At 41.7% G+C, this 13,751-nt stretch overlaps 1 protein-coding gene across 3 annotated transcripts in view; it reads left to right on the top strand.

Moving 5' to 3' along the window:
• The first annotated feature begins 242 nt into the window (after positions 1-242).
• Positions 243-13,751, top strand: part of polr2m (RNA polymerase II subunit M) — a 29,348-nt gene continuing 15,839 nt past the window's right edge. For 2 of the 3 annotated variants that reach the window (XR_013297390.1, XM_077589517.1), the window contains exons 1-4: positions 243-554; positions 790-1,257; positions 1,354-1,576; positions 13,632-13,711. Coding sequence is in view for 2 of the 3 variants with exons in the window: in XM_077589517.1 (XP_077445643.1) it covers positions 457-554; positions 790-1,257; positions 1,354-1,576; positions 13,632-13,709 (867 nt within the window). In the remaining variant the exon portion in view is untranslated. Of the gene's footprint in view, positions 555-789; positions 1,258-1,353; positions 1,577-2,761; positions 3,045-13,631; positions 13,712-13,751 lie in introns of those variants that run through there. The other variant, XM_077589508.1, reaches the window with a different exon arrangement.

Below are 13,751 nucleotides of genomic sequence, written 5' to 3' on the forward strand. Positions count from 1 at the left end.
AAAATTATTTTATTATTTTATAATTATAATGAATTAAAATGAATTTGCTCACTGTCGTCACTGGAGTGCCAACATTAAAAAAATAAGGTAAAATACCTTAATATTTCAATTCATTGATTCATTTATTTCTCTATATATTTATTTTTGTCTCCAAGTTTTGGAAATCTTGCCATTTGATACAGTTTTTAAGTCACAAAAATAAAACAAAGCATGTGGGCAGAAGAGGGCGCTAGAGGGCTCTTCCGAATTCCAGTTGGCTTTTCCACCCAAGAAGAAGAACCAGACTCGTAGTGTTTTCCTTCCGATGCTAAGTTGGAACTGAACATGTCGTGTCTTACATTGGCTTGATCTCGTCTACGCTGAAATCTGAAATGTAAAGGCCATTATTTAGTGGACGAAGTGATTTCCCCGCTTTCTGTGAGCATCGTTTAGCTAAAGCTTCGTGAGCTAAACGTGATGTCCGATCGTCAGGGACAGGTGGGAGACTTGAACAAGCACAGCAGAGTACAACTCCAAGAACTACTACTGCGACAGAACAACATACTCGCAAACAAGTAAGAATTCACCGATCGACATAACACTCGTGATGAACGCCCGATCGCAAGTTCCGTGGACATGAAAATGTATGAATATACTCGTATACATTGTTGGCGTTATCTCGTGGCCCCACTTAATCAACACAGCTGCCGCCTGATACCGTTGAACTATAATTAAAATTAAGAGCGATCAGGTTTCCATTTTTGGAATGACTTTCAAAAATGAAAATTCCTTTTTTGTTGTTTTCTGCAGGAACTTAATAGTGGCCCTGCCTGATAAGGGGAAGAAATTAAGGGACTTTGCGGAGAAGATACACCATGCCATTGAACGCTGTGATGAGGAGGAGAGGAAGCAGAGTTTGGCTTCAGCAGCCAGCGCGGAGTTTCAGTCCAAGTACCGGCAAGCCTTCGCCGGGAATCGGCAACAGACGGATGCCTCGCCTGTCTGGATTCACGCCGAGGAGGATGACATAGCTGAAACCATGGAGACGGCCGCCGTCGGAGTTTCTCCCAACGCTGTCGAGACGAAAGAGGGCGAACTCATGGAGGCCTTGCAACGAGTCACAATCTCCGGCCTCCAAGACGAGGGCGCCGTTGGAGTCGCTGCAACAGACAATTATTTTCTCAGGCAGCAGACGACAAAGAAGCCACATGTTGTAACCGTCTTGGAACGAACAGAAAACACGAAGATGCCCGAAAGGCAAAAATTCAAACCAAACCAGTAAGCAGGACGGAGCTATGCTCGTTGCGACGCGGTGTTAGATTTCAATGTCGGTCGCTTAAATTGCTTATGCTTTTGTGATTTTTTTTTTTTAAGACTGACGAACAGAAGCGGCAATTCTCCTTCAAGTACGTCATCGCCTGGGCACTTTTCCCAAGGCTCGTCTCCGCTCTCCGCGCAGGCTCGGAGGGAGCGAGAGCGAAAGCACTTGGACGACATCACGGCCGCCAAGCTGCCTCCGCTCCACCACACGCCGGCACAGTTGCTCACGCTGCAGGAGTCTGCCGATCTACTCAGGGTACAAACCAAGAAGCACCAGGTTCGTCCAATTTTACGCGCACCATGCACATTTTACACTATATTCTTCTATCTATTGTCCACATTGAAATAAATCTCTTTCTCGACTAGCATGAGAGTAAGGTGGAGATTTTTGGCTAAACGAGATCCGAATACAAACCTATGATTAAAACTACATTTATTTTTTGTATGTACGGTTTAACCACTTACTGTACATCTGTACAGGTACATGTAATTAAAAAATAATGCGGTCAAGTTACGGAAATTTATATTAACCTTATATAGATCAAGTGAGTTTATTTTTGCACATTAAAAAAAAAATCCGGCTTCAACAAACGACCCTAACTTTTGGTATACAACTTGCCTGCACGACTCAAAATTTCATGTGACATTTAAAATATTTATTGATAACTGTTATTTAATCTATTTAATTAAATGAGTAAAAATAGAAATCACTCATTACTCATAGTACTTCAATCATTTTCTGTCATAAGCAAGACACCATCCATTTAAAATTGGGAGAACCTGACTATGAATGCTTACGTTTCACTGCCATTGATGGTGCTAGATGTCCAATCCATTTTTACTGTGAGAGTCTTGCAGTGAATGATTGCTGCCAGCCCTCCTCTTCCAAATATACTGGACATCTAGCACCCTCCATGGCAGCTAACGTGTTAAAAATACTGCCCAAAAAGGGTTAAACACTTGAAGGTAGACTTCAATGTGATTATCCAGCATCATTTTCATGGTATTGAACCATTTAGCTTCTTCCAACTAAATGAATACACTCCTCAACCCTGCTACCAACCCAGGACTTGCATTTCAAAATTTTCCACGTCATCACCCCCTTTTCTAGAACTTTGGAACAATGAAGACAGCGTATTTCATATTTTTTTGTTCAAATGCGTGTGTACTCTTCATAAATATCATGGAATGTACTTATTCATTGTACAATCGCATATCATTCAAATAGTACTTTTTTGAAGTTGATGAGTAGTACATCTCGGATGAGTAGCAAGATGTCATATTCTTGCAAAAACTCTAGATGGCAGCATTTATCTTGTGTCCAAAGAAAGCAGCGTGCTAACAAGGTTGTTGTCCTAAATGCTGGAAACCAGTTGAGCTTAATAGCAAGTCCAGCAAAGCCTCGATCCGAGCTTCCAAATCTCGCTCGTCGAGTCTAGTCATGTGTTGTGGTTCACGATAGGAGCTGCAGGCCAAGATGGCCGCACAGAAACTTTCCGAGGGATTGAAGATGTCCATGGGGAGTTACAGCCACGACAATGGTCCTATGGCGGCCTACAGAGAGGTTCATGATGAAGGTTTGCAGCCCTCCTCAGAAGAAGACTGAATAAGACTTTTTACTCCAAGGATATTCATGAGAAGATACTTTGAAGTCTTAGACGTGGCCGATGGACTTTTGCACGTAATGAAAGAAACTTGGTCCAAATGGGTGATACATTTTGAATAAATATTTTTTGGAATGAAAATGGCTTCTGTTGTGTCTTCAAACATACGTCGTTTTCCCTTATGTCATTCTGAAAACAAACTTAAGAAATTATTAGTACTGTTATTTTCCCATTTTTCTTTTTTTGTTGTTGAAAAATGTAAACCGTGGGTGACCAAACTGGTCCTCAAGGGCCCCAGTCGATGCATGTTTTAATTTCAACCAAAGAAGAGGACACATTTTCACCAAACGGGTGTCTTAAACGTTAACTCCGTTGATTGTCGGCAGGTGCTCCTGGTTTTAAAAGAAACCTCATTGGTTGAACTGTCTGCTGGGTCAGATGGAACAAAAATTTGCACCCACTGCGGCCCAGTGTGGAATAGTTTGGACACCCCTGATGTCAAGAAATAACAGGATTTCTCTGAGGGATTTATAAGCCTGGCGGGAGGCCAGGGTTTTCTTGAATACTAAATTGTTTTTGTGTAAAAATGGACCAGTTTATACAAACTGCCTTTTTGGAAGACTCACTTGACCTCCTTTAAGTTTGTTTCTTGACTGTTTTTCAGAGAACACACTTTGTAAGAAATCCTTGTGAGTTTATGTCAAAGATTTGATTCTTCAAATATCATTTTATTATGTTTGCTCGCTGCAAATATTCGGATTGGAATGAGCCTGCGGGGCGGACGAGGGCGCTGCTTGTCTAACTTCACGTGAAGCGTTATCACGCAGAGATCAGCGGCACGCTCGATCATGCTAATCCAGAAGGGAGTGCAATATTGAAACATCTGGACCGCATTTGAACGCTGTTGTTGCTGGCCACGGCGGCCGCGGTGGGCGGGCGGGCAGCTCAGTAAATAGCATCGCCGCTTGGCTAATATTTGGGAGATAAGATGTGCCAGCTACAGCCGGTACCTTTCCCATCATCCCTCATCCGCCACTCACGTTAATTCAAACAACCCGATGCGGAGACGGGGATCACGTGGGTCGGAGTGACGTCCACAGATGCCCCTTGATAACCTACGTTGCTGAAATCATCCTCCAGAGTGGTCAGCGTAGATGACGTTTAAAAACAAACGGGCGCCGCAGACGCTCCGCGTTGTGCTGGAATTAATCACAGCTCACTTCGGTGACTGTTCCCAATTATGGGGCACTTTTTGGTCGTTGAGGAGGAACCATTCACACGCTTTCTAGCAAAGCTTTTGCATTGTCCACTGATGAGGTTGTTTATACTTGTACTCGGGTCTCCGGGCGGGGCCCCTTGCCTCGCGTCCGTAAGTTCCCTGCGAAGTAGTCTGCAAGTGATTTGCTCCGGCTCTCACGTCCGAAATTACACGTCATGCGGGAATTGGAATAATTTGATGTTTTGGAGCGGGAAGCGGAATGTGCTCGCTCTTAAATGAGTTGTAAAGTATGATGTATGCATCGAGCCGGGCCTTCGGCACGGCGATTGGGTTATTTCTGCCAGCTTGCCCACTCTGAGCTCATACTTTTTCCACTTGTCTTTCACATTTTTGAGGGCACAAGTAGATGAAATAATATCACGCACGGCAGCTATTTGTGGACGAGATTCCAGCATCTTCTAGTTGAGATTTTTGGACGAGAGTTGTGTAGTCGTTCATACTGCAAAGGCATCCAACTTGCAGTGGGAAGGTAATGCTTCCTGGAGGCCACACTGGAAATATATTTCCATTTATTTACATATATTCATATATAAAGGTTCATTGCTGTTCTAGTATCGTTTTGCAAGGTTATGCACAGAAACCATTTTTTTTGTAAAGAAAATGTACTTTCCTCTAGATAACTCACTTACAAATGGTCGGAATTTATTGTTTAGTTCTCGTTAACTAACTCCAGTGGCCAGTGAAATACTCTCCAGTTCGGACTTGAGAAAGATGGTTATTAAAGATAGTTTGATAGTGAGTTTTAAGTTAGACTGAATGATAATATCCAAAAATATAGGGAATCTGGGGCATTCACTATGGTTAAAGGTCAAGGTTGAAAAAATATATTACTATGTTATGCTGAGTTAAAATAACGTGCGTTTGTTTGCATATGTTGCTAAATTTTCTCGGGTAGGCGGGACGTGCTTATAAATTTGAATTCAAAATATGTATGAACCAAGCTTTAAAATTTACATTCAAAGGAGCACGTACTTCAACAGATGTTAAGTTATGTCGTTTTTTGGGGGGGTTCAAAACACTAGCCAGCAGCATTGGGACAAATGTGTCCGTCATCTCAAAGGTTGTAGCCCCTCTGTGAGTGTGTATTAACATATGTTAAATTTGTCAAGTGTGACAATTTGCAAAGGCCTGATTTATTTGACACTTTGAAATGTCGTCTACAGGCCCCACCGTGTGAACGTCTTTTGTTTGTCTGCTCGCATTTAATAGGACATTGATCATCAAAGATCACTGCTCTTTCGTTCCTGTCTGAGGAAGACGACACACGCTTGTAATTATTGTGCAATGTGCATAGTGTTCTTTTTCTCTTCTTTGTTTTTTATGTTACGCTTCCAACAAGTCCACTAAATCAAGCGGCGGCAGAGGTTAACAATGCCCCCACACGCGTTTAGTGTTTCCTTCTCCTTGGACCAATGTTTACAATTCACAAGCCATTTAAATGGACCGCAAATGGGAAAAAGCTGGGACGGCTTATCCCGGCGTCGTCACTCTCCCGCAGATGGATTGCGTGTCGTGTTTACGTTAAGATTCCCTGGCAGTAGCCCTGATTAAACGCTAGATGGCAGGAGTGTATTTTTGCAGCTCAGGTTCTCGGCCCGGCCGAAAAACTGCTTATGGGATCTGTGATCCAGACCCCTTTGACCATACTATTTAGTGTTGTCCATGGTTTATTATAAATGGCCGTGAAGTTGTTCACTGCCTTTAACAGCGATAGATGTCAAATTTACTTGAACTGGGAGGAGCGGCATTGAATTATCATGTTTCAGTAGCATTGACAGCGTTGTTAATGGCAGCCGATACGTTCATTTAATCTTTAGTTGTAGTGTTCGATGTGGTAATAGGTTACTGTTTGGTCCAGGGAATAATTAGGTTTGCACTGATAAAAAATTTCTGCCTAATTTGACTGGCGAGATTAGTTTGGGCCGATTCAGTTTTTTTTTCTGAAAACTTTTTAGGTGTGCATGCTGAAAATGAAAAAGATAAAAAAAGATGTCCCTTCCAAACTAATGAATTTCTTCATTCACCCAAAAAATAAAATGCAAATGCATGTTGCTCTGCAAAAGAAAACCATTTGGTTGGATTAATTTTCCATAGGCGAGAACCATTAAATTATATCGGGTCTACTTACTGTTATTTTACTCTTAACGGCCTTCAATGTAGGAAAACCTGATTGTGAGTTAAACCCGCTCATACCTAAGCAGGTAGGTAACAATGACTAGATAGTGATTATATTCCAAATTCCACTCATCACGTAGTTTAACGTTACATGTTGAGATTGGCTAATATGGAAATACTGCCTATTTGAATGACCATGATTGTCTGCTGTCACTAGACAAGATAAGAGAACACGACTGGTTACCTGATTTGTCCTTAGTTAGGTCTGTTGCCAGGTCATCATTGTTATTGAGAAACTGTTCTCTTACCAGGTGAAATAGTGTTTGTCGTCTGTAGGGTATCAGTTGTTAAAAACGGTTCATTTGGAAAGCAGATCTGTTTTGTCGTTCAGTCAGTGGTATCCAATGAGTAAAGGCATGTTTCTTTGAATGATTTTTCCATTTTCTACACTTGTGGTTAGTGGCTACTTTTTTTAAAGAGTGATATTGATGGAATCATCAATAAATTCATTCATCATTATCATATATTTATATTTCATTTTTTATTACTGTTTTGGGAATTTTTGCACTGATTGTGGGGCATCTGCAATTTTATTGTATTTGTTACAACAAAGTTCTATTCTATTCTACTATCACCCCGTTGAACTGAATTGGACGTTTATCCCTGTCAGTGCGTGAGTTTAAAAAAGAAGGAAAAAGAAAATAGTCCTTTATAACATGGTCATTTTTTTCCACTACAAAAACCTGCCTTTTGGACTCGATCGTGTAGACATTTCAATTTACCGTATGAATTAAAGGCACAATTGTTAAATCTGATAAATAGGTTTTTAACTGTTTCAAAATGGGCAAAGTTTCAAAAGTCCTCAGGGTGCACAACGCGCCCCCCCGCCACCAATTCCGTTAGACTGAAAGTGTGGCAAGTAGTGTTGAAGCCCATCTTAGGCCTCACCTTCACACCCGCGTCTCGAGCCCATCCAAAAGATCCGCCGACCCTCGGCCTGCCTACCGAGCCGCGTGACGACGACTCCGCCGCGATCCGCGTACATCTGCGCGTGAAATAGCGCCGGCCGTCTAGGCTCGGGAAGCTTTGCATAACAATCCCGTGGCTGCTAGGGAGGATAGACGGGAAGAGCGGAGGACGAGGAGGGGTAAAATGGGTTGAGGCCCGTGATGCGTGGTGCGGGCCAAGAAGCTGCCAGTGTCCCAGCCGCTTCATGTCTGGCCTGGCACAGCATTAAGCGGCCTGTTTTGGGGCCTGTCAAAAGCTCATCACAGTAAGGAAGCCATCTCTGTGGGGATGCGCCCCTTTGCCAGGACTCGGCAGGGGTGGGAGGTTTGTTTGAGGGGGAGGGGGCAACCACAGACCGGCCCAGCCGCTTGCTCATAATGAGGAGGGAAATTCTTATTATTGTATCCCTATTAAGATTACAACAACAATGCACTTTTGTCCAAGTATTTTGCACTCTCGCGCTCGCCCAATCTTTCCAGGCCTTTTTTTTTTCTTTTCTTTTTCTTTTTAATTCACATCTCTTTGCTTACACTCTTCGGAGAAATGCGAGCTCTTTATTTTTTAAATGGGAATTACAGCTTCATGTCTAATGAAACACAGAGATCTCTAAAAAAAAATCTATATACTATATATACACAAACAAAACTCCTTACTCTGAAATCTAAACTGCATGTTTCTTTCCATTATCTGTCCCAAAAGGCCTAGCTGATTATCTGAGTGCACTTTACTCCACAATTACCTCGTCAGGGGATTATAAAAATCTGGGTAGCGTTATGTGTGCCAATCAAACAATGCGCACATGTGTTGAAGTACTCCTCTTCGCATAAGAACATCCCATCGCCGGCACATATTGTTTGACTCACACATACACACACGTACGACAAGGCGCCCACGATAAAAGAAAAAGGCTCAAATATTGAGAAGCCGTAAATGTCAAATGTTTTTTTTTAATGCTGTGCAATAGTGACACGGTCAAGTGTGACTGGTGGGAACGCAGTTAAACTGGAGGCAGCCTCGTTTCATAATGCTGTGAGGCAAGTTGCAATTCCGCAGAGTGAGTGACGTGCAGTTGTTTGTAATATTAGATTCACAGAGTGTGCGCCGGACGCCGGACGCCGGGCGCGCCGCCAGAACAACAATAGTAAAATGGCGCCGTTAAATAAAGCAGAAATCCTCTTCAGTCCAACAATTAGGGGGCCTCCATATGAAGTAGTTGGCTGGTTTATATGCTGTAATGTTGTGACCATTCCAAGAGCGTAGGCCAGGTGTTTTTGATTGCGCCGTAGCATGTTGGAGAGCACTGTTCTGACCCCACAGGACGCTTGGACAGGACGCCGATAAACCAGAGGAGTGGGAGTAAGAGGCTCCATTTGTGTCTTTAAAAAGAAAAAAAATGGTTAATGTCTTGTTTTCTTTGAGCCGGCACATTTACTCCCTCTTCCAGAAGGAATGCCTCATTTTTACGGCGCAAAAAGCTTTTGAATAAACATGGAGACCGAGCATGTTTTAGCCAGATTGCGACGACGTCCAGCGCAATGTGCAACTTCACCGTCGTGCTGACTTTCCCAAATCCCGAATCTGGTATCTATAATTGTGTGCTAGACACGATGCTCTGGAATGACTTGGCCAATCCGATTGTCTTGCTTTCTGTCTCCGCTGACTATGTCAAGTGTCATTTGGATGGTTGACCGTCATTATGGAAGCTTGTCATTGCTGCGTGTGCATGTGAAGAGCACTTTGAGGAGAATTAAGGAGAACAAGCGCTAAATAAAGGCATCTTAGTACATCTGTATGCATTAAGGCGCCGATCTTGAGAAAGAGAGACTGTCAATTTGTTGTAAGTGTGCCTTTTACAGCTCATTGAACTCATTGGCTGTCGCTGGACGTCCGGTTTGGACGATGAGAGGCTGCCAGTAAAATATTGCAACACTAATGATGTGGCCTACATGACTTCAAATGTGTTGTCCAAGTATGTGGACAATGGGTCTTTTTTTAAGTAACAAAAATGATCAATTGCACGTTAAAAATTCTGGCCTAGTTGATTGGACGTCCATTACTCCCCATGGCACTTAAAGGATCGTTCAGTGTCAGGACCCACTGAGCTCAAATACTAGATTGGACATCTGTTGCTAAAAATGGGTTTGGTGGCAGTGTTTTTGGTTTTAGGCTACATGTAGGCTATTACGATTTCTTTGCTCATATGTGACACGTCCATATATATATATATATATATATATATATATATTTTAATGCAACCTGGGTTTCTTTGTATGTGGATACTCATCGGATGTCTGTTTGGAACCTAGGCTGTATGAATGCATGAATATGAACCATACACCATTTTCTTGTTTGACAAATAACAGATGTGAACGTTAGTTTATCATTCCATTGATGTCATAGAAAAGCGTTGTCAACTATTTTAACAAATTTAGCAATGTTCCATAGATATATTAGGTCCACGTTCATATTTAAAATATCTCAACGTGAGATGTTAAAAGGGAATGAGTGGAGCCACGCTGATTGGCAGCTTTTTCCCCCCAAATGTGCCATCTAGCATGTGTCTCTAAATTGAACAACATAGGGTCTAACAGCCTACTACTTGACATTAACAGTTATCTTATTGATGATTTAAAATAAAAGAAGCTAAGATAAAAAGCAGGCACTCCTGTGTTACCATGGCAATGACATAAATACCATTTTCCTTTTTAAGAGAAAATGAAAACACGTTGTCCTTTAAACGTATAATTAATACACTGTTAGAGCAATAAACTTAAAAGCGGTGTCTAACAAACCTTGAACAATTGTCATTAGTCTATATTATGGACTCGTGCTATCAAACATAACATGCTTTGATCACTTCAACTGAAACAGAGGGGATCATTTTTTATTAGTAAGTACTACACTTTGACAAAAGCAATTAAATAACTTGTAATGGATAATGTTATATTATATTGTAGAATTTTTTTCACGAGAGAAATCCACTAATAAAGCTGTGTTTACTGGCTGTTGCTCTTTGTGTTCACCAGTATAAAATCATAGGAAGGTTTGAAATAAGGCCGTGACCAATGAAGAATGTATCACACCGGGGCGAACATTCACAGGCCGCAGATGGTCCTGCTTCACTGGCGTGTACATGGCTCCCTCGCCGCGGCCCTACAGGTGCCACGCCACTGGCTAATAAAAAGCAGAATGTGGATGCGGGAAGAGGCGGAAAAGCCAACGTAGGGGTTCCCCTGTGACTTGTTTTACAAGCTGCATCGTGTGCTTCCTCAAGCAGGTGCTACCACTCGCGTTGGCCTTCATGGTTACGCATACTCGAAATATCACTGACTTTCAGGCATGGTTGACTTCCTGTTTTTTTTTCCACCATTGCACCCAGTATCTTGTCGAACATTTTACAACTGAAACTTTAACCCGTATTCACTTTAGAGCTGCTTTCAATGGTATAAGTCAATTGCTTACCTGGAAGTCAGTTCTAATATTAAGGAAAAATGCTTTTGGTGTTGAGCAGGTGTAGCCATCTGCTGTTGGCCCACGTGTTCGTGGTCGTTTTTGTGTGTGACGCATGCCGTAAATATGTCGTGATTCATCTCGGAGCTTGAATACAATCCCTTTTCATGTGGTTGCCCTTTATGTTCCTTCAATCTCTTGTACCTCACACGCTGGTCATTAAATATCCCAGGAATTATTCCTCCAAAGGTTGAATTTCAAGTGCTGCATGTAGATCTTCCTTGCCAGTGCACCTCTGCGTCATTTTCCATCTTTTGACCCTTTTTGAGCTTCTATTGATTTTTTTTCCCCCCTCACTTTTTAATAGATTTCCGATGTTTCGTCAGATCCTCAAAATGAAGTGACTCGGCCTCACGTTCAAAACTATGTGATCTCAAGGGTTTCAGATTCGGGTTGGTTCGCGGGCCGCTTTAACGTCAACTTGATTTCACGTGGGCCGGACCATTTTAGATATAATATTCAGATTTTTTTTTTTTATAAATAGATTAAAAGAACTGGATTAAAAGCCCTGAATATTCCGTTTTTTATAGATCTAAAACAATGTTTTTTTTAGCTTTTTTATATATATTTTTAGATTTTACAAAATGACTTTTGAACTAAAAACACAGAAAGAATTGATTAAAAAATTACAATTATTGATTTGAAAGGGGGAAAATCAGGAAATTTAATATACATCTATACTCTTCATTTTAATTTGATCCTAAAACAGAAAGTCGGCACTCATGATTTACTTTCCCGGGCCACACAAAATGATGCGGTGGGCCAGATATGGCCCCCGGGCCGCCACTTTGACACGTGCTCTAGCGTGTTTCCGATATTATTGTAAATTTATTACATTTGTTGTTTTTTTAATTAATTTTATTTTGAGCCCTTAACTGGATGCCTGCCAACCGTAGGGCACATTAATTTATGTACATATAAGATTTAAAAAAAATAATAATTGAGACCTGTCATCCACATTTTTGGACTAAACGTTTTTGTTCATGTTAATTTTAAACTACAAAATCCAAAATGTGGATATCAGGTTTTTGTGGAGTAAGTTATTTAATTCTCTATTTCCCACATTTGGCACTTGCCAATAAAGCTTTGAAGTATTTTCTTTTCCGTATATTGAAGACAAAGGCTATCGGAAATTCTTCAGAGACGAGTTATGCTGAAACCAGAGCAGACGATTTACGTCAAAGTCGCACAAGTAGTGAGGCCGAAACCACCTTCCAAACAGTAGACTCGGCGCTTTGATATGGAAAGTTTCATCTGTTATTTTCATCCATTTGAGTTGCCACAATGTAGAATAGTGCTTTTCATTTTATTTTCCTGCATGTGAGTGAATTTCTTTTTTGTGGTGGAGAAGAAGCCTTCCATTAAGAGCTGTTCTATTTTCTCCCAACAGTTTGTCTTGTCCAACTCAGCAGTATTCTGCATTTTCCGGAGGCCTCGGCCATTGCCAGGGCTCCTTTGTGCCTTCTGGCTCACTTGTGCCGTTTTCTGGGCCACCTAAATGGAACCAAGCCATCGGTAATGTTATTAGTTACACCTGACAAATCCAACCGTCTGCTGGGAGAAAGATCTATATCAGCGGATGCGCTCATTTCCTCTTTGAAGCGCTCAGATTTTGCCTCATTACAGACCAGTACGTACGGTCAATTGAGGCCTATTTCGCCTTAAGTATCCGTAAAGCTTGTCGCGCCGACAGCAAAAACACATTGTGAAGAATCGGATGGTTCATTCCGGGTGAAGCTCAATTTTGGGGGGGGTTTGCCACGTCACTGCAAACCTCTCGTTGTCATTCGTGTCACTTGTGGAATGCTTCAGTGAGTTCTAATGATATTTAAGAGCCGTTATTAATGCCAGTACGTCGATAAGGGACAACAACCACTTGAAGACAATGCTTCTTTTTTTTTTGCTCTGTGACCAGTCTTTATTGGTTCCAGAAATCTGGCAAGGAAGACCAAAATTCTGCTCCTCACATGCAATTAAACATCAACTTTAATGTTGTATTGCTGTCTGGCATGGATGGAGAAAGGTCTCCAAACTATGGTTTCCATACATTACAGAGAACGTGTACCTTAAGAAGGTCTTAACAAAAAAAAAAACTGCAAAAGAAAAACAAAACAAAGTGCAATTAAAAACCTAGCAAAAGTAGAGAAGCAGCTGTGATTGTGTCTGTGGCCCACAGTCCTTTTGAGAGTATTCTTTAATCCTGACACCTGCAAGCCATTTCATTATGATTTACAGTGGGGGGTGCAGTATGGGGGCAGGAGGCCACCAGAGGAACTGTTTTCACAACAAATGATGGGGAACACGTTGTTGTTTCTCGCCGGCCCAGCATTTGTAGCGCCTTGCCCGTTAAACATATGGATAACTTCTTTGTCCATGCCAGAAAAATACAAATAGGCTCCTCCAGAGAGCTTGTGGCTATTTCTTTTACTCATACGTGCACATACGGGCCTCTTATTTGATTTTTTTTTTTTAATTTTAAGACAGAAACCTAAATAGTCTAGAGGTTTGGGGACAGGATGTGGACTTTGCATGAATGCTCCATAACAAGATCTCCAAAGACCAGAAAAGCAAAGTTACGTGTCTTAAAGTCACCCAGCTGCTCACCAATCATGTCTCGCAGTCACTTTCCCATGTAAGTTAGTTTTAACCTCTCTGCACATTGCAAGGAGTAATGGAGCCGCTCTAATTACACTTGTGTGCCTAACGCAGCTCACATGTGGGGTCAAGATTTAGCTTAGTAAGTTTATCCAAACACATTTTGGACTTGGCGTCTGACAGTAGTTAAAAAAAATCATTGACCAAACCTCTCTTTGCAGGAAGACATGCCAGGTTTTGAGAGGAGAAATGGAACAGCGTCTCTAAGGTTGCCCAAGTTGGCCATCAGCATCAAATGAAGGTAAGCAGTGAAGGAGAAAGGGTTTTGAGATATTTGACCT

The sequence above is a fragment of the Stigmatopora argus genome, chromosome 2, assembly GCF_051989625.1.
Source record: "Stigmatopora argus isolate UIUO_Sarg chromosome 2, RoL_Sarg_1.0, whole genome shotgun sequence".
Classification (NCBI taxonomy): Eukaryota; Metazoa; Chordata; class Actinopteri; order Syngnathiformes; family Syngnathidae; genus Stigmatopora; species Stigmatopora argus.